Below are 27,692 nucleotides of genomic sequence, written 5' to 3'. Positions count from 1 at the left end.
TTTGGGATATCGGGCATGGTTGCTGTTTGGGATATCGGGTACGGTTGGAGTTAGGGATGTCGGATATGGTTGGCGTTTGGGATGTCGGGTATGGTTGGCGTTTGGGATATCGGGTATGGTTGGCGTTTGGGATATCTGGTATGGTTGGCGATTGGGATATCGGGTATGGTTGGCGTTTGGGATGTCGGGTATGGTTGGCGTTTGGGATGTCGGGTATGGTTGGCGATTGGGATATCTGGTATGGTTGGCGTTTGGGATGTCGGGTATGGTTGGCGTTTGGGATGTCGGGTATGGTTGGAGTTTGGGATATCGGGTATGGTTGCTGTTTGGGATATCGGGTACGGTTGGCGTTTGGGATGTCGGGTATGGTTGGAGTTTGGGATATCGGGTATGGTTGCTGTTTGGGATATCGGGTACGGTTGGCGATTGGGATATCGGGTATGGTTGCTGTTTGGGATATCGGGTACGGTTGGCGTTTGGGATGTCGGGTATGGTTGGAGTTAGGGATGTCGGGTATGGTTGGAGTTAGGGATGTCGGGTATGGTTGGCGATTGGGATATCGGGTATGGTTGGCTGTTTGGGATGTCGGGTATGGTTGGCGTTTGGGATGTCGGGTATGGTTGGCGATTGGGATATCGGGTATGGTTGGCGTTTGGGATATCTGGTATGGTTGGCGTTTGGGATGTCGGGTATGGTTGGAGTTAGGGATGTCGGGTATGGTTGGCGATTGGGATATCGGGTATGGTTGGCGTTTGGGATATCTGGTATGGTTGGCGTTTGGGATATCGGGTATGGTTGGCGTTTGGGATATCGGGTATGGTTGGCGATTGGGATATCGGGTATGGTTGGCGTTTGGGATATCGGGTATGGTTGGCGTTTGGGATATCGGGTATGGTTGGCGTTTGGGATATCGGGTATGGTTGGCGTTTGGGATATCGGGTATGGTTGGCGTTTGGGATATCGGGTATGGTTGGCGTTTGGGATATCGGGTATGGTTGGCGTTTGGGATGTCGGGTATGGTTGGCGTTTGGGATATCTGGTATGGTTGGCGTTTGGGATATCGGGTATGGTTGGCGTTTGGGATGTCAGGTATGGTTGGCGTTTGGGATGTGGGGTATGGTTGGCGTTTGGGATATCGGGTATGGTTGGCGATTGGGATATCGGGTATGGTTGGCGTTTGGGATGTCGGGTATGGTTGGTGTTTGGGATATCGGGTATGGTTGGCGTTTGGGATATCGGGTATGGTTGGCGTTTGGGATATCGGGTATGGTTGGCGTTTGGGATATCGGGTATGGTTGGCGTTTGGGATATCGGGTATGGTTGGCGTTTGGGATGTGGGGTATGGTTGGCGTTTGGGATATCGGGTATGGTTGGCTGTTTGGGATATCGGGTATGGTTGGCGTTTGGGATATCGGGTATGGTTGGCGATTGGGATATCGGGTATGGTTGGCGTTTGGGATATCTGGTATGGTTGGCGATTGGGATATCGGGTATGGTTGGCGTTTGGGATATCTGGTATGGTTGGCGATTGGGATATCTGGTATGGTTGGCGATTGGGATATCGGGTATGGTTGGAGTCTGGGATGTCGGGTATGGTTGGCGTTTGGGATGTCGGGTATGGTTGGCGTTTGGGATATCGGGTATGGTTGGCGTTTGGGATATCGGGTATGGTTGGCGTTTGGGATATCTGGTATGGTTGGCGTTTGGGATATCTGGTATGGTTGGCGATTGGGATATCTGGTATGGTTGGCGATTGGGATATCGGGTATGGTTGGTGTTTGGGATGTCGGGTATGGTTGGCGTTTGGGATGTCGGGTATGGTTGGCGTTTGGGATGTCGGGTATGGTTGGCGTTTGGGATGTCGGGTATGGTTGGCGTTTGGGATGTCGGGTATGGTTGGCGTTTGGGATGTCGGGTATGGTTGGCGTTTGGGATGTCGGGTATGGTTGGCGTTTGGGATGTCGGGTATGGTTGGCGTTTGGGATGTCGGGTATGGTTGGCGTTTGGGATGTCGGGTATGGTTGGCGATTGGGATATCTGGTATGGTTGGCGATTGGGATATCGGGTATGGTTGGCGTTTGGGATATCGGGTATGGTTGGCGTTTGGGATGTCGGGTATGGTTGGCGTTTGGGATGTCGGGTATGGTTGGCGTTTGGGATGTCGGGCATGGTTGCTGTTTGGGATATCGGGTACGGTTGGAGTTAGGGATGTCGGATATGGTTGGCGTTTGGGATGTCGGGTATGGTTGGCGTTTGGGATATCGGGTATGGTTGGCGTTTGGGATATCTGGTATGGTTGGCGATTGGGATATCGGGTATGGTTGGCGTTTGGGATGTCGGGTATGGTTGGCGTTTGGGATGTCGGGTATGGTTGGCGATTGGGATATCTGGTATGGTTGGCGTTTGGGATGTCGGGTATGGTTGGCGTTTGGGATGTCGGGTATGGTTGGAGTTTGGGATATCGGGTATGGTTGCTGTTTGGGATATCGGGTACGGTTGGCGTTTGGGATATCGGGTATGGTTGGAGTTAGGGATGTCGGGTATGGTTGGAGTTAGGGATGTCGGGTATGGTTGGCGATTGGGATATCGGGTATGGTTGGCTGTTTGGGATGTCGGGTATGGTTGGCGTTTGGGATGTCGGGTATGGTTGGCGATTGGGATATCGGGTATGGTTGGCGTTTGGGATATCTGGTATGGTTGGCGTTTGGGATGTCGGGTATGGTTGGAGTTAGGGATGTCGGGAGGGTTGGCGATTGGGATATCGGGTATGGTTGGCGTTTGGGATATCTGGTATGGTTGGCGTTTGGGATATCGGGTATGGTTGGCGTTTGGGATATCGGGTATGGTTGGCGATTGGGATATCGGGTATGGTTGGCGTTTGGGATATCGGGTATGGTTGGCGTTTGGGATATCGGGTATGGTTGGCGTTTGGGATATCGGGTATGGTTGGCGTTTGGGATATCGGGTATGGTTGGCGTTTGGGATATCGGGTATGGTTGGCGTTTGGGATGTCGGGTATGGTTGGCGTTTGGGATATCTGGTATGGTTGGCGTTTGGGATATCGGGTATGGTTGGCGTTTGGGATGTCAGGTATGGTTGGCGTTTGGGATGTGGGGTATGGTTGGCGTTTGGGATATCGGGTATGGTTGGCGATTGGGATATCGGGTATGGTTGGCGTTTGGGATGTCGGGTATGGTTGGTGTTTGGGATATCGGGTATGGTTGGCGTTTGGGATATCGGGTATGGTTGGCGTTTGGGATATCGGGTATGGTTGGCGTTTGGGATATCGGGTATGGTTGGCGTTTGGGATATCGGGTATGGTTGGCGTTTGGGATGTGGGGTATGGTTGGCGTTTGGGATATCGGGTATGGTTGGCTGTTTGGGATATCGGGTATGGTTGGCGTTTGGGATATCGGGTATGGTTGGCGTTTGGGATATCGGGTATGGTTGGCGATTGGGATATCGGGTATGGTTGGCGTTTGGGATATCTGGTATGGTTGGCGATTGGGATATCGGGTATGGTTGGCGTTTGGGATATCTGGTATGGTTGGCGATTGGGATATCTGGTATGGTTGGCGATTGGGATATCGGGTATGGTTGGAGTCTGGGATGTCGGGTATGGTTGGCGTTTGGGATGTCGGGTATGGTTGGCGTTTGGGATATCGGGTATGGTTGGCGTTTGGGATATCGGGTATGGTTGGCGTTTGGGATATCTGGTATGGTTGGCGTTTGGGATATCTGGTATGGTTGGCGATTGGGATATCTGGTATGGTTGGCGATTGGGATATCGGGTATGGTTGGCGTTTGGGATGTCGGGTATGGTTGGCGTTTGGGATGTCGGGTATGGTTGGCGTTTGGGATGTCGGGTATGGTTGGCGTTTGGGATGTCGGGTATGGTTGGCGTTTGGGATGTCGGGTATGGTTGGCGTTTGGGATGTCGGGTATGGTTGGCGTTTGGGATGTCGGGTATGGTTGGCGTTTGGGATGTCGGGTATGGTTGGCGTTTGGGATGTCGGGTATGGTTGGCGTTTGGGATGTCGGGTATGGTTGGCGTTTGGGATATCTGGTATGGTTGGCGATTGGGATATCTGGTATGGTTGGCGTTTGGGATATCGGGTATGGTTGGCGATTGGGATATCGGGTATGGTTGGAGTCTGGGATGTCGGGTATGGTTGGCGTTTGGGATGTCAGGTATGGTTGGCGTTTGGGATGTCGGGTATGGTTGGCGTTTGGGATGTCGGGTATGGTTGGCGTTTGGGATGTCGGGTATGGTTGGCGTTTGGGATGTCGGGTATGGTTGGCGATTGGGATATCTGGTATGGTTGGCGATTGGGATATCGGGTATGGTTGGCGTTTGGGATATCGGGTATGGTTGGCGTTTGGGATGTCGGGTATGGTTGGCGTTTGGGATGTCTGGTATGGTTGGCGTTTGGGATGTCGGGTATGGTTGGCGTTTGGGATATCGGGTATGGTTGGCGATTGGGATATCTGGTATGGTTGGCGATTGGGATATCGGGTATGGTTGGAGTCTGGGATGTCGGGTATGGTTGGCGTTTGGGATGTCGGGTATGGTTGGCGTTTGGGATATCGGGTATGGTTGGCGATTGGGATATCTGGTATGGTTGGCGATTGGGATATCTGGTATGGTTGGCGTTTGGGATGTCGGGTATGGTTGGCGTTTGGGATGTCGGGTATGGTTGGCGTTTGGGATATCGGGTATGGTTGGCGTTTGGGATGTCTGGCATGGTTGGTGTTTGGGATGTCGGGTATGGTTGGCGTTTGGGATATCTGGTATGGTTGGCGTTTGGGATGTCGGGCATGGTTGTAGTTTGGGATATCGGGTATGGTTGGCGTTTGGGATGTCGGGTATGGTTGGCGTTTGGGATGTCGGGTATGGTTGGCGATTGGGATATCTGGTATGGTTGGCGATTGGGATATCTGGTATGGTTGGCGTTTGGGATGTCGGGTATGGTTGGCGTTTGGGATGTCGGGTATGGTTGGCGTTTGGGATATCGGGTATGGTTGGCGTTTGGGATGTCTGGCATGGTTGGTGTTTGGGATGTCGGGTATGGTTGGCGTTTGGGATATCGGGTATGGTTGGCGTTTGGGATGTCGGGCATGGTTGTAGTTTGGGATATCGGGTATGATTGGCGTTTGGGATGTCGGGTATGGTTGGTGTTTGGGATGTCGGGTATGGTTGGCGTTTGGGATATCGGGTATGGTTGGCGTTTGGGATGTCGGGCATGGTTGTAGTTTGGGATATCGGGTATGGTTGGCGTTTGGGATGTCGGGTATGGTTGGCGTTTGGGATGTCGGGTATGGTTGGCGATTGGGATATCTGGTATGGTTGGCGATTGGGATATCTGGTATGGTTGGCGTTTGGGATGTCGGGTATGGTTGGCGTTTGGGATGTCGCGTATGGTTGGCGTTTGGGATATCGGGTATGGTTGGCGATTGGGATATCGGGTATGGTTGGCGTTTGGGATGTCGGGTATGGTTGGTGTTTGGGATATCGGGTATGGTTGGCGTTTGGGATATCGGGTATGGTTGGCGTTTGGGATGTCGGGTATGGTTGGCGTTTGGGATATCGGGTATGGTTGGCGTTTGGGATATCGGGTATGGTTGGCGTTTGGGATATCGGGTATGGTTGGCGTTTGGGATATCGGGTATGGTTGGAGTTTGGGATATCGGGTATGGTTGGCGTTTGGGATATCGGGTATGGTTGGCGTTTGGGATATCGGGTATGGTTGGCGTTTGGGATATCGGGTATGGTTGGCGTTTGGGATATCGGGTATGGTTGGCGTTTGGGATATCGGGTATGGTTGGCGTTTGGGATATCGGGTATGGTTGGCGTTTGGGATATCGGGTATGGTTGGCGATTGGGATATCTGGTATGGTTGGCGATTGGGATATCGGGTATGGTTGGAGTCTGGGATGTGGGGTATGGTTGGCGTTTGGGATGTCGGGTATGGTTGGCGTTTGGGATGTCGGGTATGGTTGGCGTTTGGGATATCGGGTATGGTTGGCGTTTGGGATGTCGGGTATGGTTGGCGTTTGGGATATCGGGCATGGTTGTAGTTTGGGATATCTGGCATGGTTGGCGTTTGGGATGTCGGGTATGGTTGGCGTTTGGGATGTCGGGTATGGTTGGCGTTTGGGATATCGGGTATGGTTGGCGTTTGGGATATCGGGTATGGTTGGAGTCTGGGATATTTGGCGTTTGGGATGTCGGGTATGGTTGGCGTTTGGGATATCTGGCATGGTTGGTGTTTGGGATATCGGGTATGGTTGGAGTCTGGGATGTCCGGTTTGCTTGGTGTTTGGGACGTCGGGTATGGTTGGCGTTTTGGAATATTGGGTTTGGTAGGCTTGGAGTTCATTATTATTATTATTATTATTATTATTATTATTATAATTATTATTATTATTGATTTATAAAGCGCCAACATATTATCTCTGTATTCTCTCCTGGAAAAGCATTGCTGCTGCTTCTGCTATAAGTAATGCTAGTGAAGTAGATCCATTCATTGTTTACATTGAGCACCCTCCCTCCTTGTAGAGGTTAAGTGTTTTGTACATCCCATACTCCATCTTGTTTTTCCAGTGACTGTAAGCATTTGGCTGCCTGAATCTTTGCAAGGAATCTAAATAATATTCAGCTATATAAACGTTCCAGGAATAGATCGGGATAAAAGATATTGGAGTGTAAATCCGGATGCAGGGATGGAACAGAATAGTGTTCCACATAACCCAGCAGACATCCAATACCCAATTATTGCTCTCCAAAATTGTTTTTATTCTGTCCTTGGTCATCATATTGCTGTAGAGTGTGTTCTCTGCCGCCTGACCTGGATTACAGTTACTGTAACCTCTAAACGTTGTAAGTCAGAGCCACGCCCCGCTAGGTTTGAGTCAGAGCCACGCCCCGCTAGGTTTGAGTCAGAGCCACGCCCCGCTAGGTTTGAGTCAGAGCCACGCCCCGCTAGGTTTGAGTCAGAGCCACGCCCCGCTATTAGAGGACTTATTACAGGCTGAGGATGTAAGCTTCAGAAGAAAGATGAGATGACTGGAGGACCAAATGTGGACGCTGCAGAGATCGCAGAGGGGAGTCCTTATCCAGTCACGCTATCTCCTTTCAGGAGATCATTTTCATCTTCTCTATATGAAAAGAAAAAAATTCCAGCAACTGAAAGTTCTAAGTAGTAGTTAACCTCCTTAGCGGTAACCCTGTGTCGGGCTCGGGCTGTAAATCCGCAGCTCAAAGCCGTAACCCCGAGCTGGATCCAGCGGCAGCGGTGGTAGGTAATGTGCAAGGCTGCCGCAGAGCAGTGTGCTTTTTAGGGTCTAAAAGCGTGTGAAAAATTTGCACTGCTCTTAAATCCTAAAATATGGAAATAATCATACGGCCAGATTAATTAAAGTTTTTGCTGTTATTCTTAGTAGTTTCTTGTTGGTGGCATGGAGTATTTTATTGCTAAGGTGTGAAAACCTCTCCTGGGAGGGAGCTCAGGACAAGAGGTGACTGAATAGAGCCACAGTGCTGTTATCTTGTAGTGGACGGACACGGATGTCGTGTCTTCCTTGTGGCTGCACCCACATAGGCACAGCTGTTCCGGTATCACCGCCTGTACCAGATGCCCATCAGTGTCATGAGTCTAGCTGGTAAACTCACCTCTGTGGACCGTCCAGCACTTGGTGAAATGGGAGGGATTACTCCTGTGTAGGAGGAGCTTCCCTACAGATGCCAGGACCCCCATCGCTGTAGATTCTGTAGCCTGGCTGCAGTCCCTCTGCCGATACACCCTCATAGGAGAGGTGCTGATGGGGGCGGTCACCTCAGGGGTAGCTAGATAGTAGATCCTGGCCTGTTACCTGTATTAAGTAAGGAGGCCTTGGCCAAGACTCCCACTGTAGGGTGGAGTCCTGAGCGCCCCCTAGTGGCTGCAGTTCTCTGACAGGGGAAAGCGCTCTACAAGTGTTATTATTCTGTTAGTACAGATGTCAGTGGTCACTCTATCACAGATGCTGATGGGCGCTCTTCTCTTGCAGGAATGTGATAATCTCTGGTGGGACGCGTTTACTACAGAGTTCTTTGAAGACGACGCCATGCTGACCATCACCTTCTGCCTGGAGGATGGACCAAAGCGATACAGTGAGTACCCCGCGTCAGCGGTCAACGACCAACACCCCCCAAACCCCCCGCTGCATCTGGTCCCTGGGGTGGACCGATGAAAGGCTTATTTCTTGCATTTTATTTCTTAAATTGTACTCGATTAGAACTCATCTAATCCGATTCTGCAGAAAGTACAGTTGATTGGGCCATTTCAAAAAGGTGGCCATACACTTGTCGTCGATTTTACCTGTCAATTTTCAGCAGATTTGATCACTGCAATGGAATCTGCTAGAAATCAATGCCGTAAACTACGCCCAATAGATCGATTTCCATCTGAAATCGATCGATTCAGTTGATCACGAAGGATGCAGAATTTGGCACGATCGGTGGTAAGTCGGGAGTGTTTAGCTAGTGGACTTCGATTTTGTGATGACAGATGCAGAGTTAACAGCATTCTTGCCTGTCCCACTGACACGCCTCTTCCCGTATCCGGTGGCATTTCTCCGTACTGCGTGGCGGCTCCTCCTCCCGTGGCTTTTCTCTATGCTCCGCCTCACCTGGCTTTTCTCCCAGTGTCATGTGACAAAAGCTGGCAGTCAAACCCTAGAGGTCCAGAATGTGTGCTGCTAGGAGAGAAAACACAGGGAGGAGAAGTCACGCAGCATGGAGAAAAGCCACGGGAGGAGGAGTCACGCAGCATGGAGAAAAGCCACTGGACATGGGAGGAGGAGTCACGCAGCATGGAGGAAAGCCACGGGAGGAGGAGTCACGCAGCATGGAGAAAAGCCACGGGAGGAGAAGTCACGCAGCATGGAGAAAAGCCACGGGAGGAGGAGTCACGCAGCATGGAGAAAAGCCACGGGAGGAGGAGTCACGCAGCATGGAGGAAAGCCACGGGAGGAGGAGTCACGCAGCATGGAGGAAAGCCACGGGAGGAGGAGTCACGCAGCATGGAGGAAAGCCACGGGAGGAGGAGTCACGCAGCATGGAGGAAAGCCACGGGAGGAGGAGTCACGCAGCATGGAGGAAAGCCACGGGAGGAGGAGTCACGCAGCATGGAGGAAAGCCACGGGAGGAGGAGTCACGCAGCATGGAGAAAAGCCACGGGAGGAGGAGTCACGCAGCATGGAGGAAAGCCACGGGAGGAGGAGTCACGCAGCATGGAGGAAAGCCACGGGAGGAGGAGTCACGCAGCATGGAGAAAAGCCACGGGAGGAGGAGTCACGCAGCATGGAGAAAAGCCACGGGAGGAGGAGTCACGCAGCATGGAGAAAAGCCACGGGAGGAGGAGTCACGCAGCATGGAGAAAAGCCACGGGAGGAGGAGTCACGCAGCATGGAGGAAAGCCACGGGAGGAGGAGTCACGCAGCATGGAGGAAAGCCACGGGAGGAGGAGTCACGCAGCATGGAGGAAAGCCACGGGAGGAGGAGTCACGCAGCATGGAGAAAAGCCACGGGAGGAGTTACACAGCATGGAGGGAAACCACGGGAGGAGGAGTCGCGCAGTATGGAGAAAAGACACGGGAGGAGGAGTCACGCAGCATGGAGAAAAGCCACGGGAGGAGGAGTCGCGCAGTATGGAGAAAAGACACGGGAGGAGGAGTCACGCAGCATGGAGAAAAGCCACGGGAGGAGGAGTCACGCAGCATGGAGAAAAGCCACGGGAGGAGTTACACAGCATGGAGGAAAACCACGGGAGGAGTCGCGCAGTATGGAGAAAAGACACGGGAGGAGGAGTCACGCAGCATGGAGAAAAGCCACGGGAGGAGGAGTCACGCAGCATGGAGAAAAGCCACGGGAGGAGGAGTCACGCAGCATGGAGAAAAGACACGGGAGGAGGAGTCACGCAGCATGGAGGAAAGCCACGGGAGGAGTCACGCAGCATGGAGAAAAGCCACGGGAGGAGGAGTCACGCAGCATGGAGAAAAGCCACAGGAGGAGTTACACAGCATGGAGGGAAACCACGGGAGGAGGAGTCGCGCAGTATGGAGAAAAGACACGGGAGGAGGAGTCACGCAGCATGGAGAAAAGCCACTGGAGGAGGAGTCACGCAGCTTGGAGAAAAGCCACAGGAGGAGGAGTCACGCAGCATGGAGAAAAGCCACAGGAGGAGGAGTCACGCAGCATGGAGAAAAGCCACGGGAGGAGTTACACAGCATGGAGGAAAACCACGGGAGGAGGAGTCGCGCAGTATGGAGAAAAGACACTGGAGGAGGAGTCACGCAGCATGACAAAAAGCCACGGGAGGAGGAGTCACGCAGCATGGAGAAAAGCCACGGGAGGAGGAGTCACGCAGCATGGAGAAAAGCCACGGGAGGAGGAGTCACGCAGCATGGAGAAAAGCCACGGGAGGAGGAGTCACGCAGCATGGAGAAAAGCCACGGGAGGAGGAGTCACGCAGCATGGAGAAAAGCCACGGGAGGAGGCGTCACGCAGCATGGAGAAAAGCCACGGGAGGAGTTACACAGCATGGAGGAAAACCACGGGAGGAGGAGTCACGCAGCATGGAGAAAAGCCACGGGAGGAGTTACACAGCATGGAGAAAAGCCACGGGAGGAGGAGTCACGCAGTATGGAGAAAAGACACGGGAGGAGGAGTCACGCAGCATGGAGAAAAGCCACGGGAGGAGGAGTTACGCAGCATGGAAAGCCACCGGACACGAGAGGAGAAGTTAGCTCTGCTGCCAACGCTCGGGGGCACACAGATGTTGAAATTGATTGGAAATACAGTGGGTTGCAAAAGTATTTAGCCCCCTTGAAGTTTTCCACATTTTGTCACATTACTGCCACAAACATGCCTCAATTTTATTGGAATTCCACGTGAAAGACCAATACAAAGTGGTGTACACGTGAGAAGTGGATCGAAAATCATACAGGATTCCAAACATTTTTTACAAATAAATAACTGCAAAGTGGGGTGTGCGTAATTATTCAGCCCCCTGAGTCAATACTTTGTAGAACCACCTTTTGCTGCAATTACAGCTGCCAGTCTTTTAGGGTATGTCTCTACCAGCTTTGCACATCTAGAGACTGAAATCCTTGCCCATTCTTCTTTGCAAAACAGCTCCAGATTAGATGGACAGCGTTTGTGAACAGCAGTTTTCAGATCTTGCCACAGATTCTCGATTGGATTTAGATCTGGACTTTGACTGGGCCATTCTAACACATGGATATGTTTTTGTTTTAAACCATTCCATTGTTGCCCTGGCTTTATGTTTAGGGTCGTTGTCCTGCTGGAAGGTGAACCTCCGCCCGAGTCTCAAGTCTTTTGCAGTCTCCAAGAGGTTTTCTTCCAAGATTGCCCTGTATTCGGCTCCATCCATCTTCCCATCAACTCAGACCAGCGTCCCTGTCCCTGCTGAAGAGATGCACCCCCCGAGCATGATGCTGCCACCACCATATTTGACAGTGGGGATGGTGTGTTCAGAGTGATGTGCAGTGTTCGTTTTCCGCCACACATACCGTTTTGCATTTTGGCCAAAAATTTCAATTTTGGTCTCATCTGACCAGAGCACCTTCTTCCACATGGTTGCTGTGTCCCCCACATGGCTTGTGACAAACTGCAAATGGGACTTCTTATGCTTTTCTGTTAACAATGGCTTTCTTCTTGCCACTCTTCCATAAAGGCCATCTTTGTACAGTGCATGACTAATAGTTGTCCTATGGACAGAGTCTCCCACCTGAGCTGTAGATCTCTGCAGCTCGTCCAGAGTCACCATGGACCTCTTGACTGCATTTCTGATCAGCGCTCTCCTTGTTCGGCCTGTGAGTTTAGGTGGAAGGCCTTGTCTTGGTAGGTTTACAGTTGTGCCATACTCCTTCCATTTCTGAATGATCGCTTGAACAGTGCTCCGTGGGATGTTCAAGGCTTTGGAAATCTTTTTGTAGCGTAAGCCTGCTTTAAATTTCTCAATAACCTTATCCCATGACCTGTCTGGTGCGTTCTTTGGACTTCACGGTGTTGTTGCTCCCAAGATTCTCTTAGACAACCTCTGAGGCTGTCACAGAGCAGCTGTATTTGTACTGACATTAGATTACACACAGGTGCACTCTATTTAGTCATTAACACTCATCAGGCAATGTCTATGGGCAACTGACTGCACTCAGATCAAAGGGGGCTGAATAATTATGCACAACCCACTTTGCAGTTATTTTTTTTTCCAATGTTTGGAATGATGTATGATCTCCGTTCCACTTCTCACATGTACACCACTTTGTGTTGGTCTTTCACGTGGAATTCCAATAAAATTGATTCATGTTTGTGGACGTAATGTGACAAAATGTGGAAAATTTCAAGGGGGCCGAATTCTTTTGCAACCCACTGTATGTCTGTAATGTGTGGGCAGCTAATCGACCATCAAATAGATCCCTGTCAGATCAATCTGGTTGCCATCTAGAAGTGTATAGCCAGCTTAAAAGTGGATCCAAGATAAACTCTTAATTGTCTTCCTTTCATACAGTTTATAGGGCATTCCTTAAGCCAAATTTTTTTTCTTCTTATACCCTAATTCCCTATAAACTAAACAAGCCTCACCCACAGCTCCTCCAGTGCCTTGGCACTCTCAGCCTTAGTAGCAAGGGCTTCTGGGAGCTCAGTCTGGGCAGGAGGAGGAGGAGGTTACTAGCCAGAGATTTCAGAGGAGGAGGGAGGAGGAGAGGGGAGTGAAGTTTTCACAGGCTGAGGGCTGGAGATGCAGATTAGCTTTGCCTGTATGTAATGTGACAAACAGAACATGGCTGCCCTCATTGTATCACAGGAATAAATAATTATACACCGTTGAAGCTATTTGCAGCTAGATTTGCTGTGTAAACTATCTAAACTTTAGATGAGATATATAGACAAGTTACTTGTTATAGTTACTTTGTACAGCGCCACGGAATATGTTGGCGCTTTATAAATCAATAATAATAGTTAGTTTTTCATCTCAGATCTGCTTTAAGCAGCGTACAATTTACTCTTCCATGTGTTGAGGAACTTCAGTGTTCTACCCAGAATTTTTTCCCAGTCGGGTGGCATGAAAAAGTAGCCGGGTGGGGCACCAGGGGGGAATGCAGGGCCAGTGCAAATCTGCTTACAGCATAGGAGGATGAGGCAGCAAGCAGATGACAGCCGGGTGCTCACCAAAATCAGCCGGGTGGAGCACCTGGCTAAAAGCCTGGGGAGAACACTGAACTGCTTGATGCCCAATTTCAATAAACGAGATGTCCATATTTATCTGTCTGTAATCCTACTGCTCTCTGTTTCCTCTGCAGCGATTGGACGGACGCTCATACCCCGGTACTTCCGCAGTATATTTGAGGGCGGGGCCACAGAGCTGTACTACGTACTCAAACACCCCAAGGAGTCATTCCACAATAACTTCGTCTCCCTAGATTGCGATCAGTGCACGATGGTCACACAGCATGGGAAGCCCATGTTCACACAGGTAAGAGAATGGGGGGCGTGTGTGTGGACTGCTTACCCCAGGGCATACAGTGCCGGCCCTCTCCCCCGCCATGGGGTGCCCTCCCTCTTCCCCCACACCCCCCATGACGGTGTCGGCCCTCTCCCCCCGCCATGCGGCGCCCGCCCTCTCCCTCCCCCCCACCATGACAGGGTGCTGACCCTCTCCCCCCACATAGGGACTGATCGATCCCCACATTGCGATTCACATGACTGGAGTAACCCTTCATTAGAAATAGTCAGTGAGATGTTAATGATTCTGGCTTGCATGCAGATATTATGATATAATGCAATTGTATGCAGCTTAGAATTGGGCCAATCACCTGCAACTTCCTCCCAATTGTTGTTTTGCCCATTACCTGTTTGTAGGTAACTAACCTATGCACCACAATCCTTAGCATCACATTACCCGTCTCTGCTGTTTGCCACTTGTGGCCATGTATTGTAAGTTACGCCAAGGTACACATGTCCATACCACCAGTCATTGAGTTCAGTATAAAATCCACCATAACCTAGTGCAGTGATGGCTAACCTTGGCACTCCGGCTGTGACAAAACTACAAATCCCATCATGCCTCATCCTCCCCGAGTTATGCTTAGAGCTGTTAAGAGTATTGCAAGCTCTTATGGGACTTATAGTTCCACCACTCCTGGAGTTCCAAGGTTAGCCATCACTGCTATAGTATATCCTGAATAAAAACTCCATCATAAGGTGCAAACCGTGTGCTCATCAAGTCCAATACACTAATGCATAGAAGATTAGAGTGCAGTCTGGACGTATCGCGCCAGTATATAGCCAGTATGTGCAAAAAATGTTAAAACCGCTCCCAAACTGTAGCCCCATTTACACTACAATCGCTTTTCTGAGCATTTTGCGATTGATTTGCGTTTTTTAAAATCTCTCCCATTCACTTTCATTAAAATTGCGGAAAAATTGCAGCGATTTCGTGATTGCGTATGCGAAAATCGTGGCAATTTTTACCGTGATTTTAATGAAAGTGAATGGGAGAGATTTTAATAAACGCGAAATGCTCAGAGAGGCGCTGCTAGTGTGAATTGGTCATAACTGTCTCGTAAAGATATGAGCAATACATCGGTATGGCGTAAACCGCCGCATTACCTGCCCGCTGCCGCACTCTGACACACCGCAGCCACGTGTGTCACCGGTAAACTTCCTCAGAGACCACCACCAATCGCTCAGCAGTAGCGGCCCACTGGCATTCACGGCTGCGTTCTGAAGGCTGATCTGCGGGAAACGGCGATCGGATGTGATAAACGGGGAGAAAGGAGCGTTACTTAAATGTGCTGATTCTGTGGAAAGCCGCAATCATTTCTGCTAATCGAACCTCTTAAAAATGTGAGGAGGATAGCCATATTACAGAAGACACAGGATATGAATCATGTTAATAGATTACAAATTCTATCATATAGAAAGCAAGAGCGACATCTAGTGGTGAGGCATGATTAATGCAGCTTGTTGGTGTATAGCAGTGGAAGATCTTACAGATCTCTCTATACATTTGTTTGTTCCATTCGATCCAGTGCATTTACTGTATTAGACCAGGTCTAAAAGTCACTTGGCTCCGCAGGTAGTCAGTTCTCTGTCAGGCCTGGTTCACACTACAAGAGCGTTTCTAAGCGCTTGTGATACTTAGCTCTTGCTAATGTAATCCCATGGGAGTGTTCACACTGGAGCGATGCGATTTTGTAAAAATCCCCCATAGCATTGCATTAGCAAGAGCGATCGAAATCTCTAGCGTTTAAAAAGCTCACGTAGTGTGAATCAGCCCGTAGTGTGGATTGGAAAGATTACAGAGAATTTCCTTTCTGTGTATTATAATATTATTATAAGATATGAACTGTTTACAAGTGTTGCAGCTGAAGGGCAACGTGTGGCAATGTAGAGATTCAGGGACACAAATACTGGACCTAAACCAGCAAAGGGCAGAGCATGGCCTCAGCAAAGCCAAAGGGAAACAGAAATGGCTGCACTACCAGTGTACAGATGGCTGGTGGTGGTCTATATAGAGTCAGACATTGGCTTGCTGATGCACTACGGTGCTGTCTTCCAACTGGGTTGGTCCAGGAAAGCTGCTATAGGGCATTAACTTTATATTGATAAAACACACATTACAGATATGCACTTGTCTCCAAGTGGTGCGAGAGGTGCTGGGGGCGTGTCCTCACCAGCCTCAGTGTTGTGATGTCCCAACCGGTACCCCTAAACAGGTAGTGATGTCATGGCACTGACGCTGGTGAGGACGCTCCCCCTGCACCACTCTGAGACTCTTCCAGTGAGCTCCTGGGTCCTGGCCAGACTTTGGGTAGGAGTGAGCCCAGGCAGGTGAAATAAAACTGGATTTTATGAAAGTGAATATTTGTTAAGCGTGTTTTATCAATAAGTTAATGCATTGTAGGACCTGCAGCAGCAGGGGAGTGTTGTCCAGCAGGTATTTCCTGTCTCAAATGCAGCAGAAGGAGGGTGGTCCAGCAGGTATTTCCTGTCTCAGATGCAGCAGGAGGAGGTTGGTCCAGCAGGTATTTCCTGTCTCAGATGCAGCAGGAGGAGGTTGGTCCAGCAGGTATTTCCTGTCTCAGATGCAGCAGGAGGAGGGGGGGGGGGGGGCGGTCCATCAGGTATTTCCTGTCTCAGATACAGCATGAGGCGGGGGGGGGGGGGGTCCATCAGGTACTTCCTGTCTCAGATGCAGCAGGAGGGTGGTGGTCCAGCAGGTATTTCCTGTCTCAGGTGCAGCAGGAGGAGGGTGGTCCAGCAGGTATTTCCTGTCTCAGGTGCAGCAGGAGGGGGGTGGTCCAGCAGGTATTTCCTGTCTCAGATGCAGCAATAGGGTGTGGTCCAGCAGGTATTTCCTGTCTCAGATACAGCAGGAGGAGGGTGGTTCAGCAGGGATTTCCTGTCTCAGATGCAGCAGGAGGAGGTTGGTCCAGCAGGTATTTCCAGTCTCAGATGCAGCTGGAGGAGGGTGGTCCAGCAGGTATTTCCTGTCTCAGATGCAGCAATAGGGTGTGGTCCAGCAGGTATTTCCTGTCTCAGATACAGCAGGAGGAGGGTGGTTCAGCAGGGATTTCCTGTCTCAGATGCAGCAGGAGGAGGTTGGTCCAGCAGGTATTTCCTGTCTCAGATGCAGCATGAGGGGGGGGGGGGCGGTGGTCCATCAGGTATTTCCTGTCTCAGATGCAGCAGGAGGAGGGTGGTCCAGCAGGTATTTCCTGTCTCAGATACAGCAGGAGGAGGGTGGTCCAGCAGGGATTTCCTGTCTCAGATGCAGCAAGAGGGTGTGGTCCAGCAGGTATTTCCAGTCTCAGATGCAGCAGGAGGAGGGTGGTCCAGCAGGTATTTCCTGTCTCAGGTGCAGCAGGAGGGGGGTGGTCCAGCAGGTATTTCCTGTCTCAGATGCAGCAATAGGGTGTGGTCCAGCAGGTATTTCCTGTCTCAGATACAGCAGGAGGAGGGTGGTTCAGCAGGGATTTCCTGTCTCAGATGCAGCAGGAGGAGGTTGGTCCAGCAGGTATTTCCAGTCTCAGATGCAGCTGGAGGAGGGTGGTCCAGCAGGTATTTCCTGTCTCAGATGCAGCAATAGGGTGTGGTCCAGCAGGTATTTCCTGTCTCAGATACAGCAGGAGGAGGGTGGTTCAGCAGGGATTTCCTGTCTCAGATGCAGCAGGAGGAGGTTGGTCCAGCAGGTATTTCCTGTCTCAGATGCAGCATGAGGGGGGGGGGGGCGGTGGTCCATCAGGTATTTCCTGTCTCAGATGCAGCAGGAGGAGGGTGGTCCAGCAGGTATTTCCTGTCTCAGATACAGCAGGAGGAGGGTGGTCCAGCAGGGATTTCCTGTCTCAGATGCAGCAAGAGGGTGTGGTCCAGCAGGTATTTCCAGTCTCAGATGCAGCAGGAGGAGGGTGGTCCAGCAGGTATTTCCTGTCTCAGATGCAGCAATAGGGTGTGGTCCAGCAGGTATTTCCTGTCTCAGATACAGCAGGAGGAGGATGGTCCAGCAGGTATTTCCTGTCTCAGATACAGCAGGAGGGGGGTGGTCCAGCAGGTATTTCCTGTCTCAGATACAGCAGGAGGAGGATGGTCCAGCAGGTATTTCCTGCCTCAGATACAGCAGGAGGGGGGTGGTCCAGCGGGGATTTCCTGCCTCAGATACAGCAGGAGGAGGATGGTCCAGCAGGTATTTCCTGTCTCAGATAAAGCAGGAGGGTGGTCCAGTGGAGATTTCCTGTCTCAGATGTAGGGGGGGCATGAGGGGTGCAGCCAGTATCTTCTTTCTCAGACACAGCAGCAATACTTAAAATGGTTTCCTTTTAAAGGGTGTTCCATTAAATTGTTTTATCCTTCTTGCAGTTGTTTGAAGTTTTCACTTTAGTTGGTTTTTCTTAATCTGGCGTTACAGAGCTCTGTTTTTCCCCCTGCCAGGTGTGTGTAGAGGGAAGATTATATCTTGAATTTATGTTTGACGACATGATGAGGATAAAAACGTGGCATTTCAGCATCCGGCAACATCGAGAACTCATTCCCCGGAGTATCCTTGCCATGCATGTAAGTACGATCGCCACGGGAACGTTCAGTAACCCGCCACGTGTTACAGCAGCGTTGCTGTGGAGACAGTTATTACAGGAGCCGTTTGTGACCATTCCTCTTAGTGAAGTTTACTTGTCTTATTAAGCCACATATTTCCGTAGCTTGGAATATTGCCTGCCTTACACAGGTGATCAGTGGCAGCCAGAGATGTATCTAGAGTGTATGGAGAACCCCAAGAATGTTAAGGAGCAGCGCCCCCAATAAGAAGTGTGCCTATGGCGCACGCCATACCTGCGCCCCTGTAGATACGCCCCTGGTGGCAGCTTCCAGGCGTCACACATGCTAGAAGGTTCTCGGACGTGGTGAGATATCTGGTGCGCCATATTCTCCCACCTGAGCGCAGGCGGAGGCCATTGTTCCCCAAGCTCTATACACACATAAGATGAAACTCTCCTCTGGGTGATGACCACCTCTGCCAAGACTCCAGCATGTGTAGGACAGCCCCCCGAAATCGGACAAACGACAACCGAGAGCATTGTACTACCCACTTACCCCTCCCACAGTGTGATGTCACTACCACGCTGCTTCGCCTCCCGCTTAGGACCAGACCACGTCACTAGTGAGCGTCTGTTCAGCCTTAGTCCTGTTGTGTTACCAAATCATTGCATCCTTCTTCCCATCGGTGGACCTGCTTTGTGTAAATGGTTGGATGTTTATTGCGGTCATGTGCCTTCATCTGTACAACTTTCCACCCCTTCCTGCTGAGACAGAGATAAGAGATGACAGCAAGAAATAATATCTGTGAAGTGGGAGAGATTCTCCAGCAAGTTTCTATGCCGGTCTTCCTTTTCTTGTCTCCAGGACTTCTGCTTTTCATGTTATATCCTCAAAGATCCAGGGAGGTCTGAGGGAGCAGGGAAGGGGAGGTCTGAGGGAGCAGGGAAGGGGAGGTCTGAGGGAGCAGGGAAGGGGAGGTCTGAGGGAGCAGGAAAGGGGAGGTCTGAAGGAGCAGGGGAGGGGAGGTCTGAAGGAGCAGGGGAGGGGAGGTCTGAAGGAGCAGGGGAGGGGAGGTCTGAAGGAGCAGGGGAGGGGAGGTCTGAAGGAGCAGGGGAGGGGAGGTCTGAAGGAGCAGGGGAGGGGAGGTCTGAGGGAGCAGGGAGGGGGAGGTCTGAGGGAGCAGGGAGGGGAGGTCTGAGGGAGGAGGGGAGGGGAGGTCTGAGGGGGAGGGGAGGTCTGAGGGAGCAGGGGAGGGGAGGTCTGAGGGAGCAGGGGAGGTCTGAGGGAGCAGGGGAGGGGAGGTCTGAGGGAGCAGGGGAGGGGAGGTCTGAGGGAGCAGGGGAGGGGGAGGTCTGAGGGTGCAGGAAGGGGGAGGTCTGAGGGAGCAGGGGGAGAGAGAGGTCTGAGGGAGCAGGGAGGTCTGAGGGAGCAGGGAGGGAAGGAGAGATCTGAGGGAGCAGGGAGGGAGGGGGAGGTCTGAGGAGCAGGGAGGGAGGTTTGAGGGAGCAGGGAGGGAGAGGTCTGAGGGAGGAGGGAGGGAGGTCTGATGGAGCAGGGAGGGAGAGGTCTGAGGAGCAGGGAGGGAGGTCTGAGGGAGCGGAAGGGGAGGCGTGAGGAGCAGGGAGGGGGGAGGTCTTACAATCAGGAAGTGAGGTCTAAGGAGCAAGAAGCGGGGATGCTGCCAGCAATAATTCCCCACTTCTTACCAGAGTTTCTGACTCCTTGTCACATAATTCAGAATATAGATAATAAAGAATGTAAGTGAAATAAAGATATTCTGCATAATCTGATCTCTGTGTGTTTATTTTTCAGGCACAGGACCCACAAATGTTGGACCAGTTGTCAAAAAACATCACGAGATGCGGACTTTCCAACTCTACCCTCAACTACCTCCGGGTAAGAGATCCACGCTGGGTGTTGCTTCGGGATGGTGGCATTGCTGGGAGTTGTGGCACTTCAGGATGATTGCATTGTTGAACATAATGACCAGAAAAACCTTCCAGATCCTCTGAGCCAAAAATAATTTAATGAGCTGAAATTATTTACTATAAAAAGAGGAGACTTGCTGTTTATTGCCCAGGAGATGGAGAGTAAACAGGACGGTATAATCTGCTGTCCAGCATCTATGCTCAGTGAACTTGGCTGTGGAGTCGGAGCAATGTTGGGTACCTGGAGTCAGAATTGGAGTTGGTGGCTTCATAAACTGAGGAGTCTGATGACTTTTGTACCGACTCCACAGCCCTGGTTGGGATTGTGGGATATTCTGGAGGCAAATTTGAATTTTTTTTTTTTATTTTTTTTTATTGCCAATATTTTATTCTGAACTTGGCAATTTCAAGTTTCTAAAAAGTAGTTTAAAAAGAAACTTCAAACTTATTTTGAATGTTTTTTTCTTGCATGCTGGGAAATTTAAATGTATTTAATTGGTGTAGTTTGAAAAAATCTTCTTAAAGAAAACTCCCTAGGAAAGGTAATGGGAGGGGCCTGTGGGCTGCTGCAGGAAGCGCCGGTGATGCTGGCATGTGCCGGCGGGGCGGGGCAATGTTACTGGTCCTAACCCCAGAGGAGCCGTGCACCCTATTATCGCTATGCAGTAACACGTTGCATCGTGCGAATATAGCTTAAACAGAGGTGTGGATGGACTGCAACCCCCCCTCCCCCCCCCCCCTCCATCCGGTAATATCTTCCAGCATTAGGTCATTATATTCCCCCCCCCCCTTCCATCCGGTAGTATCTTCCAGCACCAGGTCATTAAACCTCCCCCCCCCCCCCTCCATCCAGTAGTATCTTCCAGCATTAGGTCATTAAACCCCCCCCCCCCCTTCCATCCGGTAGTATCTTCCAGCATTAGGTCATTACATCCCCCCCCTTCCATCCGGTAGTATCTTCCAGCATTAGGTCATTACATCCCCCCCCTTCCATCCGGTAGTATCTTCCAGCATTAGGTCATTACATCCCCCCCCCCCCCCTTCCATCCGGTAGTATCTTCCAGCATTAGGTCATTACATCCCCCCCCCCCTCCATCCAGTAGTATCTTCCAGGCAGACCGAGCTGTCACTCATGCGCCCTCCTGTGGCCACATGTGGAAGCACATTTACCAGGCTGACCGTTCTGTCCTTTGTGGGTGGCGATTGATACTTCTGGATTTTGGGTTTAGTAATGACTGGATGAGCTGAGTGCAGCTTCTGTGTGTTGTCCTCATTCCTGGCATTGTATCCTCAGTATGTTGTACTATAAACCCTGACGCCTGTTCTCCCCCCTCAGCTCTGCGTAATCCTGGAGCCCATGCAGGAACTCATGTCGCGGCACAAGACCTACAGCCTAAGTCCCCGCGACTGCCTCAAGACATGTCTGTTTCAGAAATGGCAGCGGATGGTGGCGCCACCTGGTGAGCTGGCTGTATAATGACACTCGTCACGCTCTGTGTGTACAGAGCCGCCTGTAACTGTCCATTATCCTGCTCTCTTTCCTGCAGCGGAGCCGGCCAGACAGGCCCCAAACAAGAGGAGGAAAAGGAAGATGTCCGGAGGAAGCACAATGAGCTCTGGAGGGGGCAACACAAATAACAGCAACAGCAAGAAGAAGAGTCCGGCCAGCACGTTCGCCCTCTCCAGCCAGGTACCTGTAAGCATCACCTTTTACTATATCCTACTTCTCCCCAACCCCCATACTAACCTACCCACTGCTGCCCAGCGGCTGTGGGGGGACTACATGTACCAGCATGCCCTCTCCAGCCAGGCACCTGTAAGCATCACCTTTTACTATATCCTACTTCTCCCCAACCCCCATACTAACCTACCCACTGCAGCCCACCAGCTGTGGGGGGACTACATGTACCAGCTTGCCCTCCCCAGCCAGGTACCTGTAAGCATCACCTTTTACTATATCCTACTTCTCCCCATCCCCCATACTAACCTACCCACTGCAGCCCACCAGCTGTGGGGGGACTACATGTACCAGCATGCCCTCTCCAGCCCAAGACACTCAGTATCCTACCTTCTCCTTCCCCTGGCTCCAGGGACCCCATTACTACCCACTGCAGCCCTCCGGCTGTGGGATGACTACATGTACCAGCATGCCCTCTCCAGCCAGGTACCTGTAAGCATCACCTTTTACTATATCCTACTTCTCCCCAACCCCCATACTAACCTACCCACTGCAGCCCACCAGCTGTGGGGGGGACTACATGTACCAGCTTGCCCTCCCCAGCCAGGTACCTGTAAGCATCACCTTTTACTATATCCTACTTCTCCCCAACCCCCATACTAACCTACCCACTGCAGCCCACCAGCTGTGGGGGGACTACATGTACCAGCATGCCCTCCCCAGCCAGGTACCTGTAAGCATCACCTTTTACTATATCCTACTTCTCTCCCAACCCCCATACTAACCTACCCACTGCAGCCCACCAGCTGTGGGGGGGACTACATGTACCAGCATGCCCTCCCCAGCCAGGTACCTGTAAGCATCACCTTTTACTATATCCTACTTCTCCCCAACCCCCATACTAACCTACCCACTGCAGCCCACCAGCTGTGGGGGGGACTACATGTACCAGCATGCCCTCCCCAGCCAGGTACCTGTAAGCATCACCTTTTACTATATCCTACTTCTCCCCAACCCCCATACTAACCTACCCACTGCAGCCCACCAGCTGTGGGGGACTACATGTACCAGCTTGCCCTCCCCAGCCAGGTACCTGTAAGCATCACCTTTTACTATATCCTACTTCTCCCCAACCCCCATACTAACCTACCCACTGCAGCCCACCAGCTGTGGGGGGGACTACATGTACCAGCTTGCCCTCCCCAGCCAGGTACCTGTAAGCATCACCTTTTACTATATCCTACTTCTCCCCAACCCCCATACTAACCTACCCACTGCAGCCCACCAGCTGTGGGGGACTACATGTACCAGCATGCCCTGCTAGCCCGAGACACTCAGTATCCTACTACTCCCCCCTCCCCTCCCCCCAGCTCCTGGGACCCCTATACTATCCACTGCAGCCCTCCAGCTGTGGGGGACTACATGTACCAGCATACCCTCTCCAGCCAGGTACCTGTAAGCATCACCTTTTACTATATCCTAGCAAAGAAATGAACAGCGCTACTTAAAAACAGATGAGTGCTTACCTGCAAAAAAGTGCACACCCCACTCATGGGATTCAAATACACAATGAGCACACACATGACCTGTCTACCACTTGGAGGATGTTAGTTTCACTAACAATTTGCAATTGTTAGGTACTTGTCCCTCCCACTGTCGTAGAAGTCTTTCCTCCATGGGAGGGGACCTAACACTAACTAAAACCTACCTGTGCATATGCATAGCCTGGGCGCGCTACCAGTAAAATTAAGAATTGCGCCAGGTACCTGTAAGCATCACCTTTTACTATATCCTACTTATCCCCAACCCCCATACTAACCTACCCACTGCAGCCCACCAGCTGTGGGGGGGGACTACATGTACCGGCATGCCCTCTCCAGCCAGGTACCTGTAAGCATCACCTTTTACTATATCCTACTTCTCTCCCAACCCCCATACTAACCTACCCACTGCAGCCCACCAGCTGTGGGGGGACTACATGTACCAGCATGCCCTCTCCAGCCAGGTACCTGTAAGCATCACCTTTTACTATATCCTACTTCTCTCCCAACCCCCATACTAACCTACCCACTGCAGCCCACCAGCTGTGAGGGGACTACATGTACCAGCATGCCCTCTCCAGCCAGGTACCTGTAAGCATCACCTTTTACTATATCCTACTTCTCTCCCAACCCCCATACTAACCTACCCACTGCAGCCCACCAGCTGTGGGGGGACTACATGTACCAGCTTGCCCTCCCCAGCCAGGTACCTGTAAGCATCACCTTTTACTATATCCTACCCACCCCCCCCCCCCAACCCCCATACTAACCTGTCCACTGCAGCCCACCAGCTGTGGGGGGACTACATGTACCAGCATGCCTTCTCCAGCCAGGTACCTGTAAGCATCACCTTTTACTATATCCTACTTCTCACCCCCCCCCCCCCCAACCCTCATACTAACCGATCCACTGCAGCCCTCCAGCTGTGGGGGGGACTACATGTACCAGCATGCCCTCTCCAGCCAGGTACCTGTAAGCATCACCTTTTACTATATTCTACTCCCCCCCCCCCCCCAACCCCCATACTAACCTATCCACTGCAGCCCTCCAGCTGTGGGGGGGACTACATGTACCAGCATGCCCTCTCCAGCCAGGTACCTGTAAGCATCACCTTTTACTATATCCTACTTCTCACCCCCCCCCCCCCCCCAACCCTCATACTAACCTATCCGCTGCAGCCCGCCAGCTGTGGGGGACTACGTATACCAGCATGCCCTGCCTGACCAAGACACTCAGTATCCTACTACTCCCCCCCAGCTCCTGGGACCCCCATACTATCCACTGCAGCCCTCCAGCTGTGGGGGACTACATGTACCAGCATGCCCTCTCCAGCCAGGTACTTGTAAGCATCACCTTTTACTATATCCTACTTCCCCCAACCTATCCACTGCACCCCTCCAGCTGTGGGGGACTACATGTACCAGCATGCCCTCTCCAGCCCAAGACACTCAGTATCCTACTTCCCCGCCCCCCCCCCCCCTCCCAGGGATCCCCATACTATCCACTGCAGCCCTCCAGCTGTGGGGGACTACATGTACCAGCATGCCCTGCCAGCCCAAGACACTCAGTATCCTACCTCCCCCTTCCCCTGGCTCCAGGGACCCCATTACTACCCACTGCAGCCCTCCGGCTGTGGGATGACTACATGTACCAGCATGCCCTCTCCAGCCAGGTACCTGTAAGCATCACCTTTTACTATATCCTACTTCTCCCCAACCCCCCCCCCCCCCCAACCCTCATACTAACCTATCCGCTGCAGCCCGCCAGCTGTGGGGGACTACATATACCAGCTTGCCCTCTCCAGCCCAATACACTCAGTATCCTACCTTCCCCCCCCCCCCCCAACCCTGCTCCAGGGACCCCCCATACTACCCACTGCAGCCCTCCAGCTGTGGGGGGACTACATGTACCAGCATGCCCTGCCAGCCCAAGACATTCAGTGACTTTAAAAGTAACAGAGGTGTGAAACGTATGGAGGCTGCCAGATTTATTTTCTGTTAAACAATACCAGTTGCCTGGCAGTCTTGCTGATCTTTATGGCTGCGGTAGTGTCTGAATCACACACCTGAAACAAGCATGCAGCTAATCCAGTCACACCTCAGTCGGAGTACCTGATCTGCTGCATGCTTGTTCAGGGGCTATGGGTAAAAGTATTAGAGGCAGAGGATCAACAGGCAACCTGCATTTTTTAAAAGGAAATAAACATGGCAGCCTCCATATCCCTCTCACCTCGAGTTCCCTTTAAATCCATCTACACGCAGAGGCTTCTGGTCCTGTGGCGCCCCTGGAGTTGGAGTCCGTGGTGGGCGGGTTTTCTCCGCCGCTCTGCACCTGTTAAATACCCACTTCCTGTACAGAGAGGAAGTCAGGAATGTTCTTTCTGACAACCATAAAGACTAAGAAATGATTTAAAGTGTGTTTTAAGTGGAGCGTGGCTTTAAACCAATAATTCAGCTTTCATTTTTTCTAATGCATTTGATTGTAAATTAGCATTGATTAGTACACAAAGGTTTATTCAAGATGTATAATTAGAATACCAGGCGACTAGCTCCTCTATCTCTACTCTGCAATCTCAGTGGAGAGACAGCTGTCTAGACTCCTCCCCTTCCTTCCTGACCCTGCCACGGCTCCTTCCTTTCCTGAAACTTCAGCTCTTTGTGGTCAGCACTGCAGCATCGCACCTCAGCAGAGTCTTGTGTTCTTGTCCTTGCTCAGTGTGTAGCAAAATGTTTTTAACAAACCAGATGATGATTTGGGTACGTGGAAAATTTTGGACCTCCTTCTGCCCATTTTTGACTGTATGGGTGGAGCTTAGGGCGGCGGCCTATTTATAATGCTGCGGTGTAAATGCAGATGGTCTGGTCACAGGTGGTGGTTATGAAGGGTACGTCGCTAGCACTGCAGCTCACTTTTTACCTACTTGTAGCTGTCCATTCTTATTCAAGCCAATAGGAAGGCAGAAGAGCTTGCAGTCAGCTGCATGCACAAGCCCCTCCCACTTGAAGTGTTATTCTGCCACCAACACTGACCATATTTCCTGCGAGATCAGCATATCCTCCCAGTCTTTCATTGGTCACTACAGAGGGTCAATGAGATTGTATTAATCCCGTTTTGCATGCAGATTGTATGCAGTTCACAAATGAGCCAAAATCAGCCGCACTCCCTGCTTATCTTGATTGTCACAATTCCAGACTGCTGTACAATCTGTATGTAATTGGGATTAATTAGCATCTGATTATTTACCCTGGGGGGTGGGAATCATTGGAGAAATGGGGAGGTGCCTCAGTGAATCGGGTTTGCTGTTTGTTATTAGGGTGCCCCCTGGTGTGTGGAGGCCGGTGTTGCACCCTCCGACCTGCTGTCCTCCCTCCAGGACGTCGCTTCTGACCCCCTGTAGCGGTGGGAAGAAGGGACACGCCTCTGCCTTGATTATGTTTGTGGAAATCTTTCCTTTCAGGATGTAATGGTGGTGGGCGAACCAACCCTGATGGGCGGAGAGTTCGGTGACGAGGACGAGCGACTCATCACCCGCCTGGAGAACACCCAATTTGACGCGGCCAACGGGATTGACGACGAGGACAGCTTCAATAACTCCCCCGCGCTCGGCGCCAACAGCCCCTGGAACAGCAAACCGCCCTCCAGCCAAGAGAGCAAATCAGAGAACCCGACCTCGCAGGCATCACAGTAAACACACCAAACCCCTCCCCCAAATAAATATATATATATGTGTATAACAGGCCCATGTCGAGGAACAAAAACATGTTTTAAAGTAAGTCAAGGAAAAAAAAAATACAAAAAAGGAAAAAAAAAAGTTGAAACTTATCTACCTGTAAATTTGAAATAAAAAAGTGACATTTTAAACTGAACCCCTTTTCTGCAGGTCGCAGCTTTGTAGGAGAGGGGTTACTGTGAGAGCTAAAGAGAATGAGGTACTGCGGACCCTTCTAACTGCTACCAAACGAGAGGGCGGTGCCCATGTCCCGGGAGGGGCTCCGGGGGGAGGGGGGGTGTTCCCAAAATTACATCGCCTCCCATGTACCAGAGGGGGGAGGGTAGACAGGTCAGCAGTGAGAAGGGAGGGGTTTCTCCTAAAAATACAGCTTCAGGTGATATAATTTCCCATGCCTGAGGTATTGGCTGGGGCATTGTTAAGACCTTTTCCTTAGAAATGTTTCAGTCTCCGTTCAGTGACCAGGCGGATCGCTCAAGACCAGTCTTATCACCTGAACGACGGACTGTACTCATGCCCGATTTGACGTCCGGACGACTGAACGACGGGACGTCCAAACGACCCGTCGTTTAAAAACATCCGCCGTGTGTATGGGCCTTAAGTTAGAGGAACTCATTTGGGTTAGTGAGGAGGTCACAAGGGTTGGTGATGAAACATTTGAGACGCACACAAAAAAGTTTACTGCAGTTTTCCTTTAACTTTCATGGTGTATTATTGC

The 27,692-nt window shown here is 51.3% G+C and overlaps 1 protein-coding gene across 2 annotated transcripts in view; it reads left to right on the top strand.

Annotated features, from left to right (window-relative positions):
- The window catches only part of LDB1 (LIM domain binding 1), a 173,713-nt gene extending 146,603 nt beyond the window's left edge, over positions 1-27,110 (top strand). Inside the window, exons 5-11 of one of the 2 annotated variants that reach the window (XM_068256225.1) lie at positions 8,050-8,152; positions 13,366-13,538; positions 17,996-18,118; positions 19,910-19,993; positions 21,362-21,485; positions 21,573-21,715; positions 26,702-27,110. In XM_068256225.1, coding sequence (XP_068112326.1) covers positions 8,050-8,152; positions 13,366-13,538; positions 17,996-18,118; positions 19,910-19,993; positions 21,362-21,485; positions 21,573-21,715; positions 26,702-26,932 — 981 coding nt within the window. In that variant the 3' untranslated portion in view covers positions 26,933-27,110. Of the gene's footprint in view, positions 1-8,049; positions 8,153-13,365; positions 13,539-17,995; positions 18,119-19,909; positions 19,994-21,361; positions 21,486-21,572; positions 21,722-26,701 lie in introns of both variants that reach the window. The other variant, XM_068256224.1, reaches the window with a different exon arrangement.
- Positions 27,111-27,692: the final 582 nt, after the last annotated feature.

Source organism: Hyperolius riggenbachi, chromosome 10 (genome assembly GCF_040937935.1).
Source record: "Hyperolius riggenbachi isolate aHypRig1 chromosome 10, aHypRig1.pri, whole genome shotgun sequence".
Lineage (NCBI taxonomy): Eukaryota > Metazoa > Chordata > Amphibia > Anura > Hyperoliidae > Hyperolius > Hyperolius riggenbachi.
The sequence above is the reverse complement of the archived record's forward strand: the minus strand, read 5'-3'. Positions and strand labels throughout refer to the sequence as shown.